The sequence below is a fragment of the Gobio gobio genome (assembly GCF_949357685.1).
Source record: "Gobio gobio genome assembly, chromosome: 25".
Classification (NCBI taxonomy): domain Eukaryota; kingdom Metazoa; phylum Chordata; class Actinopteri; order Cypriniformes; family Gobionidae; genus Gobio; species Gobio gobio.
In genome coordinates, this window is record NC_137121.1 from 7,145,526 (window position 1) to 7,172,289 (window position 26,764).

General features: G+C 36.7%; 2 protein-coding genes across 3 annotated transcripts in view; one reads left to right on the forward strand and one right to left on the reverse strand.

Moving 5' to 3' along the window:
- eps8l2 (EPS8 signaling adaptor L2) overlaps positions 1–4,446 on the forward strand; it is a gene marked incomplete at its 5' end in the record, with an annotated part of 73,626 nt that extends 69,180 nt beyond the window's left edge. For both annotated transcript variants that reach the window (XM_079810240.1, XM_079810239.1), the window contains 2 exons: positions 3,014–3,146; positions 3,223–4,446. In XM_079810240.1, coding sequence (XP_079666366.1) covers positions 3,014–3,146; positions 3,223–3,294 — 205 coding nt within the window. In that variant the 3' untranslated portion in view covers positions 3,295–4,446. The remainder of the gene's footprint in view (positions 1–3,013; positions 3,147–3,222) is intronic.
- A 957-nt stretch (positions 4,447–5,403) lies between these two features.
- On the reverse strand, positions 5,404–26,764 carry fads2 (fatty acid desaturase 2). The gene is made up of 13 exons (XM_079810244.1): positions 26,629–26,764; positions 21,180–21,420; positions 20,410–20,520; positions 16,248–16,445; positions 16,039–16,140; positions 13,792–13,917; positions 13,646–13,706; positions 12,579–12,655; positions 12,372–12,469; positions 12,120–12,216; positions 11,968–12,047; positions 11,753–11,878; positions 5,404–5,928 (listed from the first exon to the last, which is right to left on the reverse strand). Exons 2-13 carry the CDS (start codon positions 21,384–21,386, stop codon positions 5,877–5,879), a joined length of 1,335 nt encoding a protein of 444 aa, XP_079666370.1. The 5' UTR covers positions 21,387–21,420; positions 26,629–26,764; the 3' UTR covers positions 5,404–5,876.

Below are 26,764 nucleotides of genomic sequence, written 5' to 3' on the forward strand. Positions count from 1 at the left end.
TTACTATTAACTTTATTAAGCATTCTAAACTTTGAAAAAATATGAAAATATATGTAATAAAAATGAAATATATTTACTATTAACTTTATTAAGCCTTCTAAACTTTGAAAAAATATGAAAAAATATGTAATACATTTTTTATTATATTTACTATTAACTTTATTAAGCCTTCTAAACTATGAAAAAATATGAAAATATATGTAATAAAAAATTAATATATTTACTATTAACTTTATTAAGCCTTCTAAACTTTGAAAAAATATGAAAATGTATGTAATAAAAATGAAATATATTTACTATTAACTTTATTAAGCATTCTAAACTTTGAAAAAATATGAAAATATATGTAATAAAAATGAAATATATTTACTATTAACTTTATTAAGCCTTCTAAACTTTGAAAAAATATGAAAAAATATGTAATACATTTTTTATACATTTACTATTAACTTTATTAAGCCTTCTAAACTATGAAAATATATGAAAATATATGTAATAAAAATGAAATATATTTACTATTAACTTTATTAAGCATTCTAAACTTTGAAAAAATATGAAAAAATATGTAATACATTTTTTATTATATTTACTATTAACTTTATTAAGCCTTCTAAACTATGAAAAAATATGAAAATATATGTAATAAAAAATTAATATATTTACTATTAACTTTATTAAGCCTTCTAAACTTTGAAAAAATATGAAAATGTATGTAATAAAAATTAAATATATTTACTATTAACTTTATTAAGCCTTCTAAACTATGAAAAAATATGAAAATATATGTAATAAAAAATTAATATATTTACTATTAACTTTATTAAGCATTCTAAACTATGAAAAAATATGAAAATGTATGTAATAAAAATTAAATATATTTACTATTAACTTTATTAAGCCTTCTAAACTATGAAAAAATATGAAAAGATATGTAATAAAAAATTAATATATTTACTATTAACTTTATTAAGCATTCTAAACTTTGAAAAAATATGAAAAGATATGTAATAAAAAATTTATATATTTACTATTAACTTTATTAAGCCTTCTAAACTATGAAAAAATATTAAAATATACTAAAAATAAAAATAGATTTTTACTGATAACTCAACTATGAACAACAATATATTTAAAAATACAAATAATGAAGTCTTCTAAACCATTAGAAAATGTATTGAATACAAATAAAATGTATTTACTGTACTATTAACATATTAAGCCTTCTAAACTGAGAAATATTAAAATATAATACAAATATTTATTTCTAATAACTCATTAATAAGCCTTCTAAACTATGAAACATGCATTCATTTTAAATAATAAATGGATGTATTATTAATGTGAACTCTTATAGCCTTCTAAATTAAGGAAAAAATATGAAAATATACTAAAAATAAAATAGATTTTTTTTACTAATAACTCACTGAGCATTCAACTATGAACAATATATTTTAAAAAAAAAAATTCTGAGAACTCATTAAGCATTTTTAACTATGAAACATTTTATTTTAATGAATCAATTAATGTATTATTACTGACAAATAATGAAGTCTTAAACCATGAGAAAAAAATGTATTAACTGGACTATTACATACATACATCTAAGCTATGGAAAAATATTAAAATATAATACAAATATTTGTTTCTAATAACTCATTAAGCCTTCTAAACCATGAAACATGAATTTATTTTAAATAATAAATTAATGTGTTATTAAGTCAAATAAAATAATACAGATGAAGCCTTCTAAACTGAAAAATATATTTAAAAAATAAATAATAATGTATTATTAATGTGAAATCATGAAGCCTTCTAAACCACGAGAAATGCATTAAATAAAAATAAAATGTATTTACTATTAATTTATTAAGCCTTCTAAACTATGGAAAAATATACCAAAAATAAAATAGATTTTTACTAATAACTCATTAAACATTCAACTATGAACAATATATATAAAACAATTAAATAATGTATTTTTTCTGAGAACTCATTAAGCATTCTTAACTATGAAACATTTTATTTTTAAATAATAAATTAATGTATTATCATTCAATTATGAAATCATTAAGCCTTCTAAATTATGACAAAATATTAAAATATACTAAAAATAAAATAGATTTTTTTTTATTAATAACTCCCTAAGCATTCAACTATGAACAATATATTTTTAAAAAATTAAATAATGTATTTTTACTGTACTATTAACATATTAAGCCTTCTAAACTATGGAAAAATATTAAAATATAATAAAAAAATATTTGTTTCTAATAACTCATTAAGCCTTCTAAACCATGCATTTATTTTAAATGATAAATTAATGTATTATTAATGTGAAATCATTAAGCCTTCTAAATTATGACAAAATTTTAAAATATACTAAAAATAAAATATATATATTTTTACTAATAACTCCCTAAGCATTCAACTATGAACAATATATTTTAAAACAATTAAATAATGTATTTTATTCTGAGAACTCATTGAGCATTCTTAACTATGGAGAAAAATATAATAAACATATTTTTTACTAATACTTCTAAACTGAAAAATAAATAAATAATGTATTTTTTACAGAGAACTTGTTAAGCCTTATGAAAAATGTATTAAAATCAAATCAAAAGGCATTCATTTAATATGCTATTAAATTATAGTTAAGCCTTCTAAACTATGAAAAAATATTTTAATAAAAAATATTAAAATATACTAAAAAAATTACTTACTCCGTTAGCATTCAACTATGAGCAATATATTTCATTTATTAAAAATTAAATAATGTATTTTTTCTGAGAACTCAATAAGCTTTCAAACTATTCAAACATAAATAATGTGTTTTTACTAATAACTCATGAAGCCTTGTTATCTATGAACATTTTATTAAAATAGAGTTATATATTTTTACTGATGAGCCATTAAGCCTTATAAACGATGAACAATGTAATGAGATACAATAAAAACAATAATCAAGAAAAAAAGTGCTAGAACTGAGGCTTATTGTGTCTGTGTGTGTCAGGACGGTGGAGCGTCTGGGCATCCTGACCGGAGCTCAGCTCTTCTCTCTGAATAAAGATCACCTGAAGACGGTTTGTGGAGACGAGGGCTCTCGCGTCTACAGCCAGATCACCGTCCAGAAATCACAACTAGAGGTCAGAAACATTATACAGTGCAGCAGCTGACATTATGGGAAACATGTGTCTGATTTGTGTTTTCTCTCTCTATCAGAAGAGTCGAGGAGACTCCGAACTGCAGGAAATCATGAGGAAACAGCAAGAGAAAATCCAATCTGGCCCATGAACGACTGTCAATCAAACTGTCACCCGGCAACAGTGACTGTCAATCATACCGTCACTCGGCAACAGTGACTGTCAATCATACCGTCACTCGGCAACAGTGACTGTCAAGCAAACCCACCAATGAACTTAGATGACGTAGATTCTGCCACACCGTCGACCAAACGGCTAATTCAATATATTTTTTAATTTGTATATTTATTGTTGGTGCTTTTTATTATTAGTGTATGTACGGACCTTATTAATTTATCCGCATGCATTATCTTGTTCATGCTGGAAAACACTTGTAAGCTTATAAGACTCTTTATTGCATGAAAACAATGTATCGCCGGATCTCACAAAAACATGTACAGGTCACAAAAATGTTTTAAAAAAATTAAAAACCCATGAGATTTTTTGGGGGGTTATTCTGCATTTTCATGACATTTAAAGCCTTTTTTTTATTTCTCTGTTTTGTTCCTTTAAAAAAATGTTCCCCTCATAATCTTCATTCTCAATTATTCACACCTCAAAATCAAAAGAAAATTTTAATTATATTTAAAAAATGTAAAAAATAACAGGACCAATTAACCTTTTTTGCTTATTTAGCATTTTCATGACATTTGAACTCCATTTTCTCAAAGTAATGCAGATTTTTTTTTCTCTCGTAATTTTAATTCTCAGTTTTTCATAACTTAAATTCAAAAGAAAAATGAATTTATGAAAAGAAAAAAAAAATTCCTATGGGGGTCATTTTTGACCCGAAGGTCCTGAGTGTGACTTTTTTTTTTAATGACCACTTAGACTTTTCAAATCCTGTCTCCAGTTTTTTGAGGGTTCATATACCAAGTACCAATAAAGTCAGCAATTTTCGGACCATTCCGATGAAGCTACGATTTGTAATTTTTTTTTATAAAACGCAAGATCCACTATAGTGGTAAAAATGTGCTATTGCGTGATAAAAATGCTCAATGTGTCCACCGGATGGCACCGATCTCATTAAAAAAATTGCTTTCATGAGGCCTAGGCTTGACTCTAAAATGAAATACAGCTTTAATAAACATTTTTTTTTTAATTATATATAGATATACATTTTTTATTATATTCAATGGGAAAAAATGGGTCATAATTATTGCATAAATATTAATTATAAATCATAAAATTATCTCAAAACACCAAAAAAGAAAAGAAAAAATATTATTGAACAAAAATATATTTAATTGATTTTACTCAAATCTTTTTTATCTTAATCCCGCCCGACGGTCATTTTTGAGCCAAAGGTCCTGAGTGTGACCCTTAAATGAAGAACCCCAGAGGGTTAATGCAAATATTATTTGCAAATAGTCCCAAAATGATTATTTCCCAACTAGAATTAGACCTAGAATTTTGTTCGCTGCTCTGTTTCTTTATGCTTTCTAAATATAAAAACATGTTCATCCATAAACATCATTTTCCCATATTTTAACTTCAATTTCTCAAAGTAATGCATTTTTTTTTCAATCAGTTATTCACACCTCAAAATCAAAAGAAAAATGTAATTATGAAAGAAAAAAAACATTAGAACTATTAACTTTTTGGGGTTATTTAGCATTTTCATTCTCAACAATTCATAAAAAATTTATCAACAAAAGCGATATTAAAATATATATACAAATCAACATAAATGAATAGCAGTACAATACAAAAAAAAAAAAACACAATTTCACATCACAGTAATTCAAATATGTATGTTTTACGCTGATATGAATTGCGAAACAGTGCAAAATGTAGATTGAATTTGAAGCTCAATTTAGTTTGTGTGTTGAAATGTGACCCGTGCATGTTCTTGACCGGCTGAGATTCGAGAGGATTGAGCGGAGTGAACGTTTCTCCGGGTTTGCAGCCGTGGCGTCTGACACACTACACCTGTAAATAATGTGCTGAACTCTGTCTCATCACGCGTGTTCTGATGCTGATCGTTACGACCAATGAATGAAGCGAGAACAGTCAACCTATCAGACGGAGTCATGCTCGTCTCAACCAACACTGTGTACTGAACAGGTAAAAGGGCATTTAGAGAGAAGGATACTTTGTTTCGATCTTCCAGTGTGTGGTTCGAATCACATCAGAGAAAAAAAAAACTCAAAGACTCAGCTGAAGTTGTATCAGTTTAATCAGATAATAGTAGGAGCAGAAGTACAGCCTCTTAGTATTATCCTCTGCTAGTCTGTCCAAATGTTATTTATAAAAACAAAATCACTGTATTGTAAATTGAAGAAATAAAGTGACTACTTAAAAAGACTGCGCCTCAAAAATTACTCTCCAATGCAACTACGCAAATCTAAAATGCAGCGATTGAAATCCAGCAATCACAACTTTCAGGGACTTTCGAGCACATTCACAAACCTTCACACAGCTCCTTTATTAGGACTGAGACACACGTCTTTGATCAGTCTTCAAAAACACATTCAAAATGCAACAATTATGCTTCAAATATCAAAAATAAGTGCTAAACGTCATTTTAGGTTACTGATTGACTAGGGGGTTAGTTACGAAACCTCTTGATGGCTAGTCTGCGAAATTCTCACTCGTGATTGGTGGATAGTGCTCTGCTTCTCAAATGAGGTTTTATTTGTTGAGGTACGCGTCCAGCCAGATTTCTCCGGATTTCTCCAAAGACCTGAGAGGAGGAGAAAAGTGCAGTGAGGAATCTGCCAGTAAATGCACACAGAATACAACACGCTTTCACTCCCAACTCATCACATTTGGACGCTTGGTCAGGACCATTGCTTTCCATGTGAAACCTTTGGCGTCAATACACATGGGAATGGGAATTTTTGCCGCCTAATTGTGCTTTAATGGTTAAATACTCGACATTAAGCCGGTTCACATGCTTGTTTTTTTTTTTGTGTTGTAAATATAATTTATTCTGAAGCAATATTCTCACCAGTGTTCAATCAGCTTTGACATATTTAAATCTGCATATTTGGGATATTTTTACCCTTTATAAAGAGCATTTTTTCCCCATAATCTTATTAAATATAGGCTATGCTTCAGCTTTCATTTTATGTTTTTAATTTGATAGAAATTGAGGCCTAAAGTGTGCCAAGAAAACATCCCCCACACCATTACACCACCACCACCAGCCTGCACAGTGGTAACAAGGCATGATGGATCCATGTTCTCATTCTGTTTACGCCAAATTCTGACTCTACCTTCTGAATGTCTCAACAGAAATTAAACTAGAATAAAACACTATAGGGCTGTTACCAATCAAATTAAATCATTTACACAAAAAAAATTACAACTGCATTAAATCATGTTATGAGATTGTTTTAAGTGTGTCTGAATATACAAATTAGAAAAGTTGGAAAGATGAGACTGAACCACCAGTAGGTGGCGGCAGGTGACCGTCTTAATGAGTGAGTCATTGAGTCATGCATTCAAACGATTCATTCAAACGGATGATTCATTCAAGAATGACTCCAGCCCTGTCCCAAATGGCACCCTAAACCCTCAAGGTCTTCCTGTGAGTCCGCACTTTCCCGACGTAATGCCGCTTTGACTGCCGGGAAGAAGTCCGGTGTGTAACCCACACCAGGGCCGTGCACAGACCTTTTGAGGGGCATGTGCTGAAACTGAAAAAGGGCACCCCCTCTGTTCAGCCGCCCCTAAAGGCCTTTGCACACTGAGTCCGAAATTTTCGCATGCGTTTTTTCGTATCCGTGATCCGAAAAATTCGTCACGCACAGAGACCTTGCACACGGAGTCCGATGCGTATTAATGAATGCGTTACAGAAAAAAACGCAAAACAACACAAAATGCCGTCTTCCACCTGCTTATCAAGGAGCTGCGGATTATCCAGACCGATTCAAAGTTGGATGTCAGTGGCTCCGTTTGATGCTTTGCTAGCGATACTGGAGCCACATATTAAAAAGAAGACCACCAATTACCAATCCTGAACAGAGACTGGCAGTATGTCTAGGATCCGTGCGCGCACACACACACACACACACACGCGTGCGCGCGGTTTACAGGGAGTTGGTGTGCTATAATTATAGCTGTGATATTGTAGTATTTTTGATACAATAATATTTGTATATTTAATTGTAGGTATCTGAGGAGCACTGGCGATTCATTCACCAGCATTGCCAGCAGTTTTAGGTTGGGCATCAGCACTGTAGATGGGAAAACGGATGCGAAAAACGCAGAAAATCGAACCTGTTCCGATTTTTTTTTTTGACGGACGAAAGTTTCGGAGGCAGTGTGCAAGCGTGATTGACATAACGTGAGGTCGAATTTATTTTTTGACGTGCGAAAATTTCGCATGGGAATTTCGGACTCAGTGTGCAAAGGCCTTAACACTTTATTATCAAACACACATGACATGCTTTATTTACATTTTTTGAAGATTTTCACTATTTTTATTGGGGGGAAAAAATGCCTTTTTGAATTTCTGTGTGATGGGAAAATGAAGTAGAGCAAGTTCGGCAAAACGCGGATTCGAACCGTGATCAATTTGCGTCAAAACTTCAAGCCATGCGCTTTACCCCTGCACTATCACGGATATTATTTACATGGTGTCTTCTGCAATTCTGACTGACCCAACCAGACCTTCTGTGAAAAAGACGGCCTATTTGCACTTAATGTAACGACAACATTACTGTAACCATCTTTTACTACACATGTGAAAACGAGAGAGTATAGAGATTCAAAAATTAGAGAATATGTGCATATATCAACAACGTAAATGAATTAAACATGCGACCATGATATTATTACATGTTAACAAATTAATTGTATTAGCAATCATAAATCCAAGAACATATTTCTACGAAATATATTTCACCTAGATGACGAGGATCACTCAGTCACTTTGTGTAAGTTCCAGTAGGAAACAGCGCGGGCGCTCGTGGCGGTCTATGGGCGCACCTTTGCTTATTTATGATTTTTCGGTGGCAAAAACAAATTAAATGTGGTTGTATTACTTATCAATATATTATTAACATTTTACAAAAGTCAAACTCAAATGCACTTACCAAAACTATTGATTTATTGAAGCAGGAACAAAAAACACTACCACCAAAAAAAGGGCACTTCGGAGTGTAAGGGCAAAAAGGGCATGTGCTCTGCACAGGTTGAGCCCTACCTGTGCACGTGCCTGACCCACACCGGTGCGGACTCGGCTGAAGTGCTCATCGAGGGCGCATATCGACCTCAAAGGGGGCTAAAATGACAAATGGGACACCCTATGGTCTTGTGGACTTAAAATGGCTGCTGCGTGCGTGTGTCCGTTAAGTCCACAAGACCGAAAGTGCACATGAAGTGTGCCATTTGGGACGGGGCCGCAGTCGTTTACGTATAGGTCATTGAATCTTTGATTCAACCGATTCATTAAAAACACTGAATCATTCAGTAACACACACTGTTGCTGTGAGAGCCGTTATGGTTATGCTGTGATCTTTGTTTGCAACTATTTTTGCTGCTGAAATCGAAACAAAAACAGTCAATATTGCATCTAAAATGTTAGTGACTTAAAGGGTTAGTTCACCCAAAAATGAAAATTCTGTCATTAATTACTTACCCTCATGTCGTTCGACACCCGTAAGACAGAAAATGAAGATATTTTAGTTGAAATCTGATGGCTCTGAAAGGCCTCCATTGGCACAATGGCACGGTTCACTCTCAAGACCCTTAAAAGGTACTAAAGACGTCGTTACAAAGTCCATCTCACTACAGTGGTTCTACAAAAACTTCAATAACTTTATGAATCGGCGAGAATAGTTTTTGTGCGCAAAAAAACCCTAAATAACGACTTGTATAGTGATGACTATTTCAAAACAAGGCATCATGAAGCTTCGATGCGTTATGAATCAGTGAGTCGAATCAGCAGTTTGAATCGCCAAATTTCAGCAGTTTGGCGGTTTGACACGCGATCCGAATCATGAATTGACTCACTGATTCATAACGCTTCGAAGCTTCATGATGCCGCGTTTTGAAATCGTCATCACTATACAAGTCGTTATTTAGGGTTTTTTTGCGCACAAAAACTATTCTCGCTGATTCATAAAGTTATTGTAGAACCACTGTAGTGAGATGGACTTTGTAACGACGTCTTTAGTACCTTTTATGGGTCTTGAGAGTGAACCGTGCATTGTGCCAATGGAGGCCTTTCAGAGCCATCAGATTTCAACTAAAATATCTTCATTTCTGTTCCGAAGATGAACGGAGGTCTTACGGGTGTCGAACGACATGAGGGGAAGTAATTAATGACAGAATTTTCATTTTTGGGTGAACTAACCCAAGAGAACTCAGGGGAATTTTTTAGTTAATCTTGATCGTTATACCTTTGTGAGTACTGTCTATAGAAAAAAAACAAAGAACCGGATTGGGGCTTGCAACACGGAGCTGTTACAGTTAATGCCCAGAGCTCCCACTCAGTTATTCAGCATATACATAAGGAGTGACTTTGTGCCTCTTAACAGACACAAAATGCAATTAAAATGTCTGTCCAACATGAACAGGGCCCTTACATGACAACAAGATGCGTTTAGCCACTTAGCCATTGTTTAAATTCACCTAAATAGTGTTTTAGACGGTAAGCTGTAGTCTCGCGCTGAAGTCCCGTGGGAACTCAGTTGTAGCTGGAAAAAGGCAAATAGTCCAGGGGGAGGAGCTGCAGAATCTGGAGGTTGTGAAAAGGAAGACGAAAATGTAAATTCTTGTATTTTCGCATTCTGTTGCCACAATTCGGAACGGCACAAACGCAAACCATTTCTTCTTCACTTGTGAGCCGATCATCACTCTTCACACACACGACGCTCCTCCCACCTGGACTATTTGCCTTTTTCCGGCTACAACTGAGGACTCCATCGGTCTTCGTACACGATGGAACTACAGAAGAGTCAAGTTTTAAATAGGAAAAATATCGAAACTCTTTGGTCATTTTTTTGAGCGAGATGCTAACGGTCTAATCGGATTCAATGATCTATGCTAAGCTATGCTAAAAGTGCTACCGCCAGACCCGGAGATCGGCTGAATGGATTGAAAACAGTAAAACTCAACTGTTTAACTCTAGGGGAGACGGAAAATGAGCCTATTTTCACAAATAGTGGCGTGTTCCCTAAAGTTCCACTCTGTTCTTCACATAAAGATATCGTATCGTAAGAGTGCAATGCGAGTTGTTTGTAAAACTGTGTTTGGTCAGTTTTTGCTTAAATTTAAGTACAGTCAACTTGGATGTTTAAAGGGTTAGTTCACCCAAAAAAAGCGTTATGAATCAGTGAGTCGAATCATGATTCGGATCGCGTGTCAAATTGCCAAACTGCTGAAATTTGGCGATTCAAACTGCTGAATCGACTCGCTAATTCATAACGCTTCGAAGCTTCATGATGCCTTGTTTTGAAATCGTCATCACTATGGAAGTCGTTATTTAGGGTTTTTTTGCGCACAAAAACTATTCACGCCGATTCATAAAGTTATTGTAGAACCACTGTAGTGAGATGGACTTTGTAACGACGTCTTTAGTACCTTTTAAGGGTCTTGAGAGTGAACCGTGCCATTGTGCCAATGGAGGCCTTTCAGAGCCATCAGATTTCAACTAAAATATCTTCATTTGTGTTCAGAAGATGAACGGAGGTCTTACGGGTGTCGAACGACATGAGGGTACGTAATTAATGACAGAATTTTCATTTTTGGGTGAACTAACCCTTTAAGTCATTTCAACCTAACCTAAAATTACATTAAACTGACTTTAAAAAGGAATTGAATCTCGTATAACTTATAAATTATTATTTTTATTTTTTTACAAATTGCTTAACTTATTTTGATGAGTTAAAGCAATGCGAAAACATATGTTGTCATACCTTATTGATCATATAATTTTCTACAGTGTACCTGAGACTGTACTTTTATTTGCCTGTTACATGTTTTATATTGTTGAGAAGTGGGTAGGTTTAGGATAAGAGTGGGGTTAGGTGTTCCCAAGTATCTATGAATATCATTTCTACTTTTACAAATGCACGCAAAGACTTAAATGCATCTTGATCTGACGCATAAGGGAAAATACTGATAGCAATGGAGTGCCTTCGGAAAATGACACAAATGCAGAGTCCTGACCAAGCGTCCGTATGTGACGAGTTGGAGTAAGAACGTTGAAAAATGATTAATAATGAATAAGAATCAAATAATACACTTTTCACCATCTAAATCAATTCCCAAATGGATAAAAACAAGTCTCACCCTATGTTTTTTCATGTTAAAAGGGTTAGTTCACCCAAAAATGAAAATTCTGTCATTAATTACTCACCCTCATGTCGTTCGACACACGTAAGACCTGGTCTTACGGGTGTCGAACGACATGAGGGTGAGTAATTAATGACAGAATTTTCATTTTTGAGTGAACTAACCCTTTAAATATTGTGTTTCATACGTCATATAGCACGTTACATTTTTAGAACTTCTTTTGAAGGTGAAACCAAGAGATGTTCATGTGTGCATCATACCTGACGACGTCCGCGAAGGCCCCGTACAAGGTCTTCTCTTGGTACTTGACTCCGTATTTGTCACATAACGCTCGAACGTGTGGGGCGGCGCGCCAGTAATTGTGCCGAGGCATTGTGGGGAAGAGACTGGGACAAGAACAAACCACAGTTATGAAATTCCGAAGATACACTGATAGATATGTTTGGCACTGAAAGTTTGCTTCGGTTTTTCTTACTGGTGCTCGATCTGAAAGTTGAGGTGTCCGCTGAACCAGTCGTTGAAGGAGGATTGCTCAATGTTGCACGTCGCGACCAGCTAAATGAGAGAAATGTAAGCGTTAGCAAGCTAGAATGAATAGTTTAGAAGCTGTGACGGGTCAGAATGTACCTGCATATTAAGCCAGTCTTGGTGTTTCTCATGGTCGATGTTCATGGGGATGTGGCTCATCTGGGTCACCCACACAAACCAGTGACTCTCCAGGAACCTGTGGCCCACAGGAACAACACATTCATACCTTTTCATACTTTGATACCAGAAATGTATGTGCGAAAAACATGGTACCAAGTGTGCCTCTCATCCATTGAAAATGCACATTGGAATATAAAATCCACAAGTAGTAGATGAAATTATGCTTTGTACCTCACGAAATTAAACAGAAGCACCGACCAAAACACACCGTAGAACGGCGCGTAACACAGGAAGTATCGAACGTAGTAACTTATACACCACGCAAGGTCCTAAAGAAGATAAGACGGGAGGAGATAAGATAAGGACAGAGAAAGTGCTTATAATAGCACATGCAGCTGCAGGAACATAGTGAGAGTCGAAGTGATCAAGGTAACCTACCACCCAGAGACCATGTGTGATCATATTGTGAAAGATCTGGAACTGGAAATACACTGGGATGAGCAGAGGAGGTCCAACTGAGGAAGAGAGAGACGTTAAACATCATGACACAATGAACACAGCAAGCTTAGTTGATGGTCCCAATCATATAGGACCTGAACGAGATGTTTATAGTGAAATGATATGCGTATACTCTGATCAGGCATAACATTATGACTATTGTGTTGGTCCCCCTTTTGCTGGCAAATCAGACTTGTTTGTTGAGCACATCCCACAGATGCTCGATTGGATTGAGATCTGGGGAATTTGGAGGTCAAGTCAACGCCTCAAACTCATTGTTGTGCTCCTCAGACCATTCCTGAAGCATTTGTGCTTTGTGTCAGGAGCTTTATTTGCCGAAAGAGCCACAGCCACCAGGGAATACCGTCTCCATGAAAGGCTGTACATGGTCTCATCAATGCTTAGGTAGGTGGTACGTGTCAAAGTAACATCCACATGGATGGAGGACCCAAGGTTTCACAGCAGAACATTGCCCAAAGCATCACTGCCTCCGCCGGCTTGCCTTCTTCCCATAGTGCATAGTGTGTATTCTGACACCTTTCTATCAGAACCAACTTCTTGAGCAATTTGAGCTCCAGTAGCTCGTCTGTTTGATCGGACCACACGGGCCAGCCTTCACTCCACATGTGCATCAATGAGCCTTGGCCGCCCATGACCCTGTCGCCGGTTCACCAATGTTCCTTGGCCTTTGGCCCTTGTCAAACTCGCTCAAATCCTTACGCTTGCCCATTTTTCCTGCTTCTAACACATCAACTTTGAGGACAACATGTTCACTTGTTGCCTAATATATCCCACCCACTAACAGGAGCCGTGATGAAGAGATAATCAGTGTGATTATCTCTTCATCACGGCTCCTGTTAGTGGGTGGGATATATTATCTGGCATAACATTACGATCACTGAAGTGAATAACACTCATTCACCGGTCATAATGCTATGCCAGATCAGTGTATATATAAGTACATATTATAGTCTGTATTATAGACACTGTGGCATAAACCCACTTACTGAAGAAGAAGTACTTGTGCTGATGGTTGTAAGGCAGATGCTTGATCTTTTTAACGCCGTACTGTAGTAAAGACAGACAGAAAGAGTCAATTCAGAGCCGATTGAGTGTTTTCACCATACATTTCATGCGGATAGTGTGTTTGTACCTCCACAGGCTGCACGGTTCCCACTACAAACGCGTTGAGCATGTTGACGTCTGGGTCCTTTTTGAACACGTTCGGTTTAGCGTGATGCTGGAAGTGGCGATGGTTCCACCAGCCCGCAGATGCTCCCTGAAGATGGGCACATACAAGCACAAAAACATCACATATGTACACAGGGCAATACAGCATGCTAACTCAAACAGAACTTCATAAGTGACCAAATTGGATACTTTCATAGTTATGCAAACAGCACTTCAATACAGTGACGCACTTCTCAAGCGAAAGTACATGGTAGACGAGTTTGATGTTAGCATGTTGCTAAGCTAACACTATACACTCACCTAAAGGATTATTAGGAACACATACTAAAACTGTGTTTGACCCCCTTTCGCCTTCAGAACTGCCTTAATTCTACGTGGCATTGCTTCAACAAGGTGCTGAAAGCATTCTTTAGAAATGTTGGCCCATATTGATAGGATAGCATCTTGCAGTTGATGGAGATTTGTGGGATGCACATCCAGGACACGAAGCTCCCGTTCCACCACATCCCAAAGATGCTCTATTGGGTTGAGATCTGGTGACTGTGGGGGCCATTTTAGTTCAGTGAACTCATTGTCATGTTCAAGAAACCAATTTGAAATGATTGGAACTTTGTGACGGTGCATTATCCTGCTGGAAGTAGCCATCAGGGGATGGGGACATGGTGGTCATAAAGGGATGGACATGGTCAGAAACAATGCTCAGGTAGGCCGTGGCATTTAAACGATGCACAATTGGCACTAAGGGGCCTAAAGTGTGCCAAGAAAACATCCCCCACACCATTACACCACCACCACCAGCCTGCACAGTGGTAACAAGGCATGATGGATCCATGTTCTCATTCTGTTTACGCCAAATTCTGACTCTACCATCTGAATGTCTCAACAGAAATCGAGACTCATCAGACCAGGCAACATTTTTCCAGTCTTCAACTGTCCAATTTTGGTGAGCTTGTGCAAATTGTAGCCTCTTTTTCCTATTTGTAGTGGAGATGAGTGGTACCCGGTGGGGTCTTCTGCTGTTGTAGCCCATCCGCCTCAAGGTTGTGTGTGTTGTGGCTTCACAAATGCTTTGCTGCATACCTCGGTTTTAACGAGTGATTATTTCAGTCAAAGTTGCTCTTCTATCAGCTTGAATCAGTCGGCCCATTCTCCTCTGACCTCTAGCATCAACAAGGCATTTTCGCCCACAGGACTGCCGCATACTGGATGTTTTTCCCTTTTCACACCATTCTTTGTAAACCCTAGAAATGGTTGTGCATGAAAATCCCAGTAACTGAGCAGATTGTGAAATACTCGGTGCCCGTCTGGCACCAACAACCATGCCACGCTCAAAATTGCTTAAATCACCTTTCTTTCCCATTCTGACATTCAGTTTGGAGTTCAGGAGATTGTCTTGACCAGGACCACACCCCTAAATGCATTGAAGCAACTGCCATGTGATTGGTTGATTACCGGTAGATAATTGCATTAATGAGAAATTGAACAGGTGTTCCTAATAATCCTTTAGGTGAGTGTATATATACCGTAGTACACAAATACAGAGTATGTACAAATATTGGGTAAAATAGCTTATTTTTAATTAGACTGATCAGCATATTTTGGTATTGAGTTAATCATATTAATAATATAACCTCTAAAGTTTCTAAGCATTTCTCTTGCTTCATCCTCCATCTTGGATGGATTTTGACTGTGAATTCAGTCAGTTTCCCTAGGCTGGACATCGGCCACTACTATATACATGCTGAACGAAGCCAACAGCAACATAGTGTCAGCCCAGATCCGGCCCACATCCACGTGTACCAGATATGGGCCGGATCTGGGCCGACACTATGTTGCTGTCTGGAAAGCTTCAAATGCATTATGTATGATTTCAGTCGGAATAAAACATTTATTCCAAATGAAATCGCATTTATAAGTCGTAAATGCATATTCAATGTGCAAATGTCATGAAGGAACTAACCTTAGTTTTATTTAAATACCCCAGTAAGACTATTAAATATATTTATTATGTGGCATATGTTTATACATGTTATATATGTTTGTGTATCTACTGTAGATGGCTAGTCCCAGACAAATTTCCCAAATACAGGACAATAAAGTGTATATTCAATAGTCGAAAGATAGCCTAATGAACTGTATTATTTAGTGGAAGACCGGTTTCATATTTATGGTTATTATTAGATGACATTTTTCAAGAACATGTTGGTACCTTCACGTGTCCGATGACAAATTTGTGCACCAAGTGATTCCATCGAGAGGTTTTAAACACGGACAGATGACCGAAGTCATGTTGCAACCATCCAGCTTGGGACTACAGACACATAAAAACACAAGATAAACAATATTTTTTATATAACTCTGCTTTTTTTAACATGGTTTAATGACCGTAATAATGATATCAAACGTGTCTGTCCGTACCTGTGCGGTACCCAGTAAAACAGCAACGATGGCCGTGTTGATCCAGCCTGTTCCCAAGTACCACACCATCATCAGGGCGATGGCCTCCAGGAACAGGATGTGACTCAGATGCAAGATGAAAAACAGCGGCTGGGTTTTGAAACACCCCTCAGCCTCCAGACGCTCACGCAGGGCTCGGAAATCCTCCACAAGAGCGGCCTGACAGAGAGAAGAGAAGCACACTCAACTATAGCAGTGTTCACAATTCATGACCCAAATTTGTAAGACGTGAATGTAGTTGAAACTAGCTATGTTTCCATCCAAAGGGGCGAATTTAACTTGCGCGCATTCATCCCATGTCTTCAAGAGAACAAAATCGAGGGATTTATTCTGTAAATGTGTTTCCATTGTAGTTCATCCTGTTTTTATGCGCATTTTGAAGTATTGCATCAGAAACGAGTGATGAAATTGCTACATTTTAATCAAATACGTAAAAATACGTTTTCACGTTTTCTTGAGATGGTTTTTGACTTTTGAGAGTTAATGCGCAATTGGAAAAAGCATTTGCCGAATAAATTCTGACGTAGCGAACATTAAACCCACGTGACTAATCGGATGTTTCCACTGATGGTGTTTTATTGTTGGTTACTAGCAGTGCTTGAAGTGGAAAAAGTGCCGGTACTCACCAAAAGGGGGCAGGGCTTTGCTGGGGGCGTGGTTTTTTGGGGTTGTTTAGCCAATTATTCAAGAAGGTCCATATTAAAGCTCTTTCTAACTTGTACTCAGCCTTAAAACTAACATATAGTTATTGTAATTGTTTAACTATAGCATTTGTTACAATAAGGGCAAGGCTCCTCATTACCATGCAGGCCAATGTAAACGCTTTTTTTTTCCTTCTTTTTTTTTAATCTATAGCATTTGTTGTGAAAAATAGCAACACAGTTAGAAACTATAGCTACAAACATGCCACAGGTGTAATATACATCTTTAGTGGAAAGTCTATTCTTTAACTGATTATTTATTATAACTTCTACAACTAGTCAAAATGTACCACAATAAACACAATAGAACGTGATCAATTCTAGTAAATGTGGTCATCATGAGTTTAAAAAGCTTGCAGGATGATGCTTCCCCTCTTTTCATCAGTCATTTTAGTGGCTGTTTTAGATCATGTTGGACTTTCTCCATTGTGTTTTACTACATTCTCAATAGAGTTCAAATGGAACGCACATTTTATCATCAGCGTCGCATAGGAGCAGCTCGTGCAAATCTTAACACTGTTGGAGCGTGTGTTAACTTTATGAAGGGACGAGAATAGTTTTTGTGCACAAACAAATTCACAAATAACGACTTTTTTAGTGATGACCGATTTCAAAACACGGCATCATGAAGCTTCGAAGCGTTATGAACCAGTGAGTCGATTCAGCGGTTTGGATCATGATTCGACTCACTGATTCATAACGCTTCGAAGCTTCATGATGCAGTGTTTTGAAATCGGTCATCACTATAGAAGTCGTTATTTAGTTTTTTTTTGTACACAAAAACTATTCTCGTCGCTTCATAAAGTTTTTGTAGAACCACTGTAGTGAGATGGACTTTGTAACGACGTCTTTAGTACCTTTTAAGGGTCTTGAGAGTGAACCGTGCCATTGTGCCAATGGAGGCCTTTCAGAGCCATCAGATTTACACTAAAATATCTTCATTTGTGTTCCGAAGATGAACGGAGGTCTGACGGGTGTCGAACGACATGAGGGTAAGTAATTAATGACAGAATTTTCATTTTTGGGTGAACTAACCCTTTAAGAGTAAAATGTAGAAGTGCCGCCCCACTTCGAGCACTGGTTACCAATACCACTGTCATCCGCTCTAACAACTTGATGTTCAACTTGAATCCCAATTTTGTAGCTCATTCAGTATTGAATTAAGAATGACTTTTAACTCTTTCCTGACAGCGAGTTTCACGGCCCCCAGAATATTTTGTTGTATGAATATCTGAAAATGCCATATATCAACAGAAAGATCAGACCCTCTGCTTTTAAACAAAATAACCCATTTATGTTGTGCTTAGGCTTCATGCATTATTTTTCTTATTAACACTTGAATGTGGGTAAGTTTATTTTCGCTGTTTAATATTCACATACACTAGTAGTCCATATCGCGATTTGATTGAAGTGTGCTGACTTGCATTGGATTTATTCATCCAAAATTTGACAAATTCCATGTTAAACAGTAAATTCCATTTTTATGACTGGATTCCGCGAGTCTGTGTTTTCTGCATTCTGCACCTTAATGTAATCATTTTAACAGGCCTAAACCTCTGTTGTGTAGCACTTTGAATGTACACAAATAAAAGGATTTGTTTAATTTTCACTGTAATAAAAGATAAGTGTTGTATGCCTTCATTTGTATGCCAACGGAGTAAGCGACGTGTGTTGAGCGACGCATACTTGTCAACAGAACTGCAACTATGCCCGCCCTGACAATGTGATTGGAACAGCTCTGGTTTGAGCATAGTTGCTCCACAACGGATGAAGTCCAGACCGAACTTCCCGACCTCAAATGTTGTGGGCGGGGCTAAGTTCGGCTGGCATCCAGGCTATTGATTATCATCATAAGGATGTAGAATTTGAATTAAAGGACGTTTTATTTATAACACTGAGCAAATGCTGCTATCTAAGGAGACATACACATGTGGAAAATCCCAAGCAATATGTTATCTAACTGCAAAAACTGTGTTTTTAGAAAAGGGAAGTTCATACTTGGAAAGATCGTTTGACAGTCTTGTTTAAAAGTGTAAAATATGTTCAATGTTTTATAAGTCTTGTAAGAAGACAGATGGGTAGTTGACAAATAAGCAGTAAAAAATGCTTTTTTTGTTTTGGTAAAACCACTTTTGAAGAAAAAATGCATATTGTTATGTAGTGTGAAGTCTGATGTTTGAATATATAAGGGGTCACTAACTTTGTCAATTCTCTTTTCACTGTTTTTGGAACATTTGCACTGAAATGTGTCCTATGGTGTGACATTACTAAGAATATAGGGGTGTTGCACCATAGGACAATAGCCAATCAGTGTGCAGAGTGCAGACTCTGCGCCAGTCTCACAAACCATCAGCCAATAGGAAAAGAGAGAGAACTTTGGAAGGGAGGGGAGAACACATTTATAGTGGTTCCAACAAAGTTAAATATTTGAACAATTCTGAGACAAAACCTTACCATGCGCACACGTCATAGGCTTTAGTAACATGACCTTGAATGGGGAATTGCCCGATTTAAAATCAGGATATGGTGTCACACCGGAGGACATGGGGGCGTCTCAATAAGCTTCCTAGGTGGTGAATCAGTATATCGTGTACATGAACGTGGCCGACTTCCTGATAAGTGCCCTGACTGCACTAGAGAGCTGATTGAGACATGCTTTTCAGTGACAAAATGTATCAAGTTCCAACACTTTTTTAAATATATGGATGAAAAAAATGGTTAGACTTAAATTAGACACATTAGAGGTGTTTATTAACATTTGTATGCTTTTCTTTTTAATTTATAAAAGTTGTAATTTATTGAATCATGCTTGAGACAGTCACACCATAGCACAATTTTAAGATTTGGGTCAAACATTTTACAAATCTAAAGACAAAGCTGTGACAAAGGCATTTTTAAGCATTTACAGCATTTTAAATGATGACATTACTAATTATATTCATTTTTATCTTGTGTGACAGTGAAAATGCCATGTCACGTCAACAACCCAGATACATTTGTTTCCCTGAATGCAATGACCTGAAACATTTCTTTGAATTGTAATTCAGTAAATTCCATGTAACTTTCTGTGTGACTTTTCAACTTTAGATTTGGCACACCTGAAGTTCATTCTTATATTATTAACTCTGATTTCTTTACGGTCAGGGCTGCGTTTCCCAAAAGCATCGTGAGTTGATCATAGAGACCATTGGTGACAAGGTTTACGATGTATTTTGGATACGCAGCCCTGGCCCTTTAAATTTTCTCACTTTTTTTAAATGTATGTCTTTCTAGTAATTCATCATAAATATTAATATGCAAAACCCAGATATATTTGAAGTGACTATGGTGTCAAGGCAATATTTTACACCCAAACCTTACAGGTTTTATTCATCTTTTCTGTGTAGGTTAGTTCGAATCTTTTGTCGAGTCTCTATACTCACATTTTTCTGCCGGTCTAGACTGGGTTCAGACGCCTCAAGCTCCCCGATTAACAGCGGCTTCATGTATTTCCTCACCAGCGGAAGGTCTGGATGAAATGCAGTAAACGCCTCCTATCACACCAGATAAAAAAAAATTCAACACTGATAATCTTTATTTGAAGCTTATCTGAAACAACTACAACAACACAAGAACAAATGAGCGCTTGAAGATTCATTGTTTCCTGAAACTCTTGAAATTGAATGAGCTTCCTACCTAGACAGCATTATGTGACATTAGAAACTCCTGCTTTAAAACGCCGTCTAATTGGAGAATTATTGCTTTGCAGTAATCCACTATAATCTGTCATTTGTATGTTCAATTTGAATATTCATGTATGTTAATATATGCATGATTAATAATTCATAGTTACATTAACATATCATTTTTCGCATGATGCCTACAAATTATGGCTTAGACTATCTAATATTTATTTTACACAGTACATTTGGCCATAATGCTCATAAATTATACCTACAATTCATATAAAATAAGCATTTTAAGCATAGTGAGCATGACTCTTTGTTTTACAATAATACAGTAATAATTTACAATTTGATGACCAAAATATTGTCTAGGAAGATTTTGAGACTGTACTCACACAAAATTGGGTGCCTAGATAGGTAGCTCACTAGATTGAGACACAGCCATTGTTTTTTTCCCCAGACATCTGGTGTATATAAAAGTTTTCCATGTGTGTTAAATTTAATAATGTTAATGTTGAGTGTTTTACCGTGGCATCTTCTCCAGCATAGTGTCCGAGGATCCTCAGTCCTCCGGGGTGTCTCTTCACCCACTGGCTCACATTATAAACCTTCCTTTCAACCACGATCCACTGATCTCCAAACTTGGTGTGTTTCTGCACCTCCTCCCAGGTGTAGGTGCTGAACCTCCCATTGGTCCCAGTGATCCGGTCCGTCTGCTGTCCTCCGCCGCCCATCGCTGATCAAACTCTGACTGCTGCTTACTTTGCACTGTAAGACCAAGCACCTCCATTAAACACCTTAACATGTCATTTAATGTTCATGTCTGCCAGTAACTTCATGCAAAAATCCACACTGTCAAATATTTAGTCAGGGTAGCCAAAAAAGAGCAGTCGAAATTAATTTTATTCAGGTCGACATTGTTGCAGAAACTGAAAAGCTGTCTAGCTCACTAGGTTATGAGACACTATTATTATTCATGACCGTTTGAGATCCACACTGTAAAATATTTTGTCAGGCAGTGTTGGGTTTAACTCATTACCAAGTAATTCATTACTTTTCCCTTGAAAAGTAAGGGATTATTACTCTTAAAGGCACAATATGTAAGATTTTTGGATTAAAATATCCAAAAACCACTAGAACAGTGTTATATATTTTGTTGACTTGAGTACTTACATTATCCCAAATGTTTCCAATAATGTTTAAATCCAGAGAAATAAGCAATTTTAACCAGGACATACCCGCGTTACCCTTGATTTCCGGGTGGAAACCATGGAAACAACAAAGACTCTTTAATATATTATATGTTTTAGTAGACAGGGGAACAATGGTTTTGGATACATTTATAGACAGAAAACGAATTATTGTACACTAATATAACATTTTTTCCATCATACAATATGTTAATTAACATTAATTTAGCAACACAAGCCATCCAGCATTTATTAATATATTCTAATTAGGGCTGCCACTAACAACTATTTTTATATCGATTAATCTATCGACTAATTTATCGATTAATCTATCGATTAATTTATCACAATATTTTTCAACAATTTTACTTAGAAACATTTAATTTAACTTGCAAAGTTGGCCTTCAGGAGTGTACTATAAAAAAGTATAAATGTAAACAAGCCCTTGACAAAATGTTAAACTAAAAGAGAAAAAATGTAAAAAGGTACAAATTTGTAAACCAACATAACAAAAAAAGAGAATATCAGCAAATACTTTTTATATAGAATAGTTTTGTCACGATACCAAAATTATGACTTCGATACGATACCAGACTAAAATACCTCAATACCGATACTGAATCAATACCATGGAAAAAAACTGTAAAAGTAATTGAATAATATGACAGAACTTACTATTCATTGTTTTAGGGTTAAAAAAACCCCTAAAAACTCACTTGGCCGGCATGTTCCTGTCCTGTTCCTTGCCCTGCTTCACACAGAAAATGAGGTCCGGCCCTTTAAGAGCTACACGGACCAAATTCATTGTAACACCCGATTTCTCATTCAACTCTGTATATGTTCACTAAAGACATATCCGACCGCGTTTACGCGAATATTTGCCAGGACGTGCATTTTTACACATTTTTTACCATTTAAACCCAATAATCCGCGAAACTGGCGTTGCGATCTGTCTGAGTGAAAGGCGTCTGCGCGCGCGAGCACGTCCCGGCCTCGCCGCACTTCTGTTGCTGTCTTTTTCATGACTGTTCTGCTTCCATTGTTTAGTAAAAGGTGGAAGCAGAGCTCACACACATGTCCTCACTCCTGCTGTCACACATCGACGCCAATTAAGAAATGCTGCTCTTATTAGACTGCTGTCATTTTTAAAATACCGATACTAATACAATTTCATATCGTACCCAACTTACCCAGACTAAAAATATTGACGTCGACTTATTAACAGCGTCGACGCAGTCGATTGTATCGACCAATCGCGACAGCCCTAATTCTAATATCGCTCTAGCTAGGGCTGTCACTTTTTATTCGATATTCGAAAATGCATTCGAACATGATGTGAAATATCCGTAATCGAACTACTAATAAACTATCCGGTTTTTAAAGTGCCATGCAGAGTCCTGCACGCGGGTGCAGGTATACCCGCGAATATTGCTGAAACGGGTGAAAAACATCCTAACTTTGTCAGGTACGGGTGCGGGTCGGGTCTAAACACGGGTTTTAAACAGTCACGTGCAAACGAATATATATAAAAAATATATGCATGTATATTGTAGATGTACAAAATCATCTACACTACATATGCCTTGCCTGTATTTCAAGATGATAAAATAATTTCAAATCCATATTAGTTTATTTGTGCCCGCGCAGCGCGCGCCCTCCCAGGAGAATCACAACCGTGCGCTCTGCCTGCACTCGTCGAGATGGATCCTGAGGCTTTCCTGTAGCTCAAACAGTAGAGCCTGGCGCTAGCAACACCAAGGTCATGGGTTCGATTCCCAGGGAAAGCAAGAACTGACAAAATGTGTACCTTGAATTCAATGTAAGTCACTTTGGATAAAAGCGTCTGCCAAATGAATAAATGCAAATGCAAATGCAGTTGAAGAAAAGATAGCCGCAAATGTGGAACTTCATCGCTGAGGAAGCACACAGATAACTGTGGTAACAAACCAAGCACACGCAATTCTATCGAACAGTATTTTTGTTATGTTTCCTGAGTTTGGTCTCTTAATAACACTCTCTTAGTACATTAAGCCACGTTAAGCGTTTTCTTATAGCCTAATGGTTTTCTATGGGAGAAAAACGCTTAACGTGTAATTAAACGCGTTGCGTTCATATTCTGGGCTCATCTGATTTTTTGTACATAGTATACGTTATTAGTATTATGTTCACTGAGTTTGGTCTCTTAATAACAGTGTCTTAGTACATTAAGTCAGGTTAAGTCACGTTTTTTTTTCCGGGGGGCGGGGCGCTCGTAGATATTCGAATATATTAGAAAACATTGCTTGATATTTGATATCCGTTCGAATTAGAAAAATGACAGCCCTAGCTCTAGCTCACTGCAGTGTGCAACAAGTGTCTCATAGCAGCGACAGAGTAATGTTATAACCATAGACTGTAAAAAAATATGGACGTAGTGTCCGTGACGTCACCCATAGGATTCTGATGAGCCGTTCTGAAGCGCAAAGTAGGGACGAGCCATCTTGGCAGCGCGTCATCGCGCGTCACTCCCGGATAACAGAAAATGGGCAAAAAGGCGGGATATGGGCGGAGCTTAAGTGACGCGATGACTAACAGACAGCAGATAAATGGCTATCCACCTGTCACTCGAAATGGCCACGCCCTTAATTATGCAGAATTTTAAGGCTTTATATAATGTAAACGAATGAGTTATAAAAAAATTCACCCCCCTCACAGTTGTCATGAAGGGCAAAATGAGCCGTATAGACCAAAAGCACAATTTGTACCAGGCTGTAAACAAGTTTTATTCTGCTCTAAAGTTGGCCATTTTAACATGGGACTCAATGAGATTCTGCTCCCTTCTGGATCCTGTCCCTAGCGGCCAGTCGATGAATTGCAGTTTGAGGCACTTCCGTATTGGCTTCAAGAGAAACTGCGGGAGGTTGCCGCTTGGTTATAACATCATTTTCAACATACTCAGATGTATCTAATATGATCAAACAGCGCTGCGTTACCCCACATACGCATGAGCCGAAGAATTGGAAGTGGCGACTGTGGCATAAAAAAAGCTCCACTGCTGTCGTGTCTCACTCGTCTCTCATTAGCAATCGCTCCAGCGCCTCGTTCAGCTCCACAGCACTCATACTACAGTAACGTTAATAATCTCATCCATCAACATGATTTCTGCCCGAGTCCCATCCCGATTCTTTTCCACCGACTGTAGAGGTGAAGACGACAACACCCAAGATTCCACGCTCAATCTCGGCATCATCAAGCTACTCCTTTGTTTTGAATAGGCGACCTCTAGCGGCGAAAAACTACATGGTGTGCCTTTAAAGGTGCGGTATGTAGGATTGACAGCTAGTGGTGGAAATAGGTACTGCAGTCCAAATTCAGTCCCGCCCCGTCCTCCTCAGACTTGAAGCTCACGCGGGTTGCCAGCTTGAGTACACAGAACAGGAGCGAGAACAACTAACAATGAAAGCCACACTGTAAGTTGATGAGTTGACTTATCCGTGTTTTAAGAAGCTCTCATTCATAGAGATTTTTAGATGGATGCTGACGCTTTTTAGGTCGGGTAGAATCTGCGATCTCTGACCCAGTTTGTTTGCTGGCTTCCATGGCTGCAATACGATGTGTTTTCCGAAAACTGGCAACCTGGGGTGTTGAAATACTATTGGATAAACTGGCGACGTGCGGTATCGCACAGACCAAAACAAAAACAGACAGTCCCACACAGAACGCACATTTCAAAGTAGAAAAACTGGCTGTAGCATTGGTTTTCTAAAAAACGAGTAGGTGAATATAGCCTGTTTCCTACATATCTGCAAACATATTATGGTATTTTTATGCTTAAGTAGTAAAGTGAAAAACTTACATACAGCACCTATAATTTTTCTGTAATTTATTTACAGTTACTTCTGATATAAATGCATGAAATACTATATAGACTAGAACAATTCTATATAAAATAGTGGATTTAACATTACAATTTAACATTAAAATATATGTTTTAATGTAACTTTTGCACACTTTGGTCAGTTTAGGAATAATTTATGCACTTTTATATTATTTATTTGAATCCTTGTATTGTTTAACTGCTCGAGGTTGATATGGGATTTAGAAAGTAATTAGTAATCCAAAGTAAATGTAGTAATCCGATACTTTTTTTAGAGAGAGTAACTGGTACAGTTATCTAATTACACTGTTGAAGATGTAATTAGTAGCTAGTTATTACATTTTTAGAGTGACGTACCCAACTTGTTGTAACCTAAAATGAGTGTACATCTAAATTATTATTATTTTTAAAAGGTTAATATTCCAGAATCAACCAATGAAAGTCATTTTAGGTTAGGGAAGGATGAAATATCTCATAACAGCACAATTTTTTTTTACTTTTTATAGTGCACCGATATACAATCCCAGTCTTTGTTTAGGAATGAGACAATGAATGCTCACATAATCTCATTAATTATGCACAAGACACACAAAATCGTGCTCAAATACACGTACCAAAAGATTTTTGACTGCTTCCTTAATTTGCGTTCGCCTGTTTTTTTTGTTTTTTTTTACACTTTGCATGACATGCAAACAAAGCAGAAATAAAAGCACATGAAAATAACAGCTCTGGATTCTTCAGAACTGCCCACTTGAATATTACAAATGAATAAACTGTCAAATATCACATTGAACGCTGCACAAAAGCATCCTTTCTTCCCATTAAACAGAATGAACTTGATGAACTAATGTCCATTCATGTGCATCCATTGTGTTATATAACATGAGCAGGAAGAAAACAAAGTACAACGAGTTTCAATAATTCACTCACCTTCTCTGCAGGCACTTTGATCACACACTCATTTAGTTTGTGTGTGAAGGGAAAGAGAAGAGGATGAGAGGCTCGTCTTATACACTCACTCTTCATCACTTGTACTTCTGCTGAATTCCGAACAGATCATTCGAGT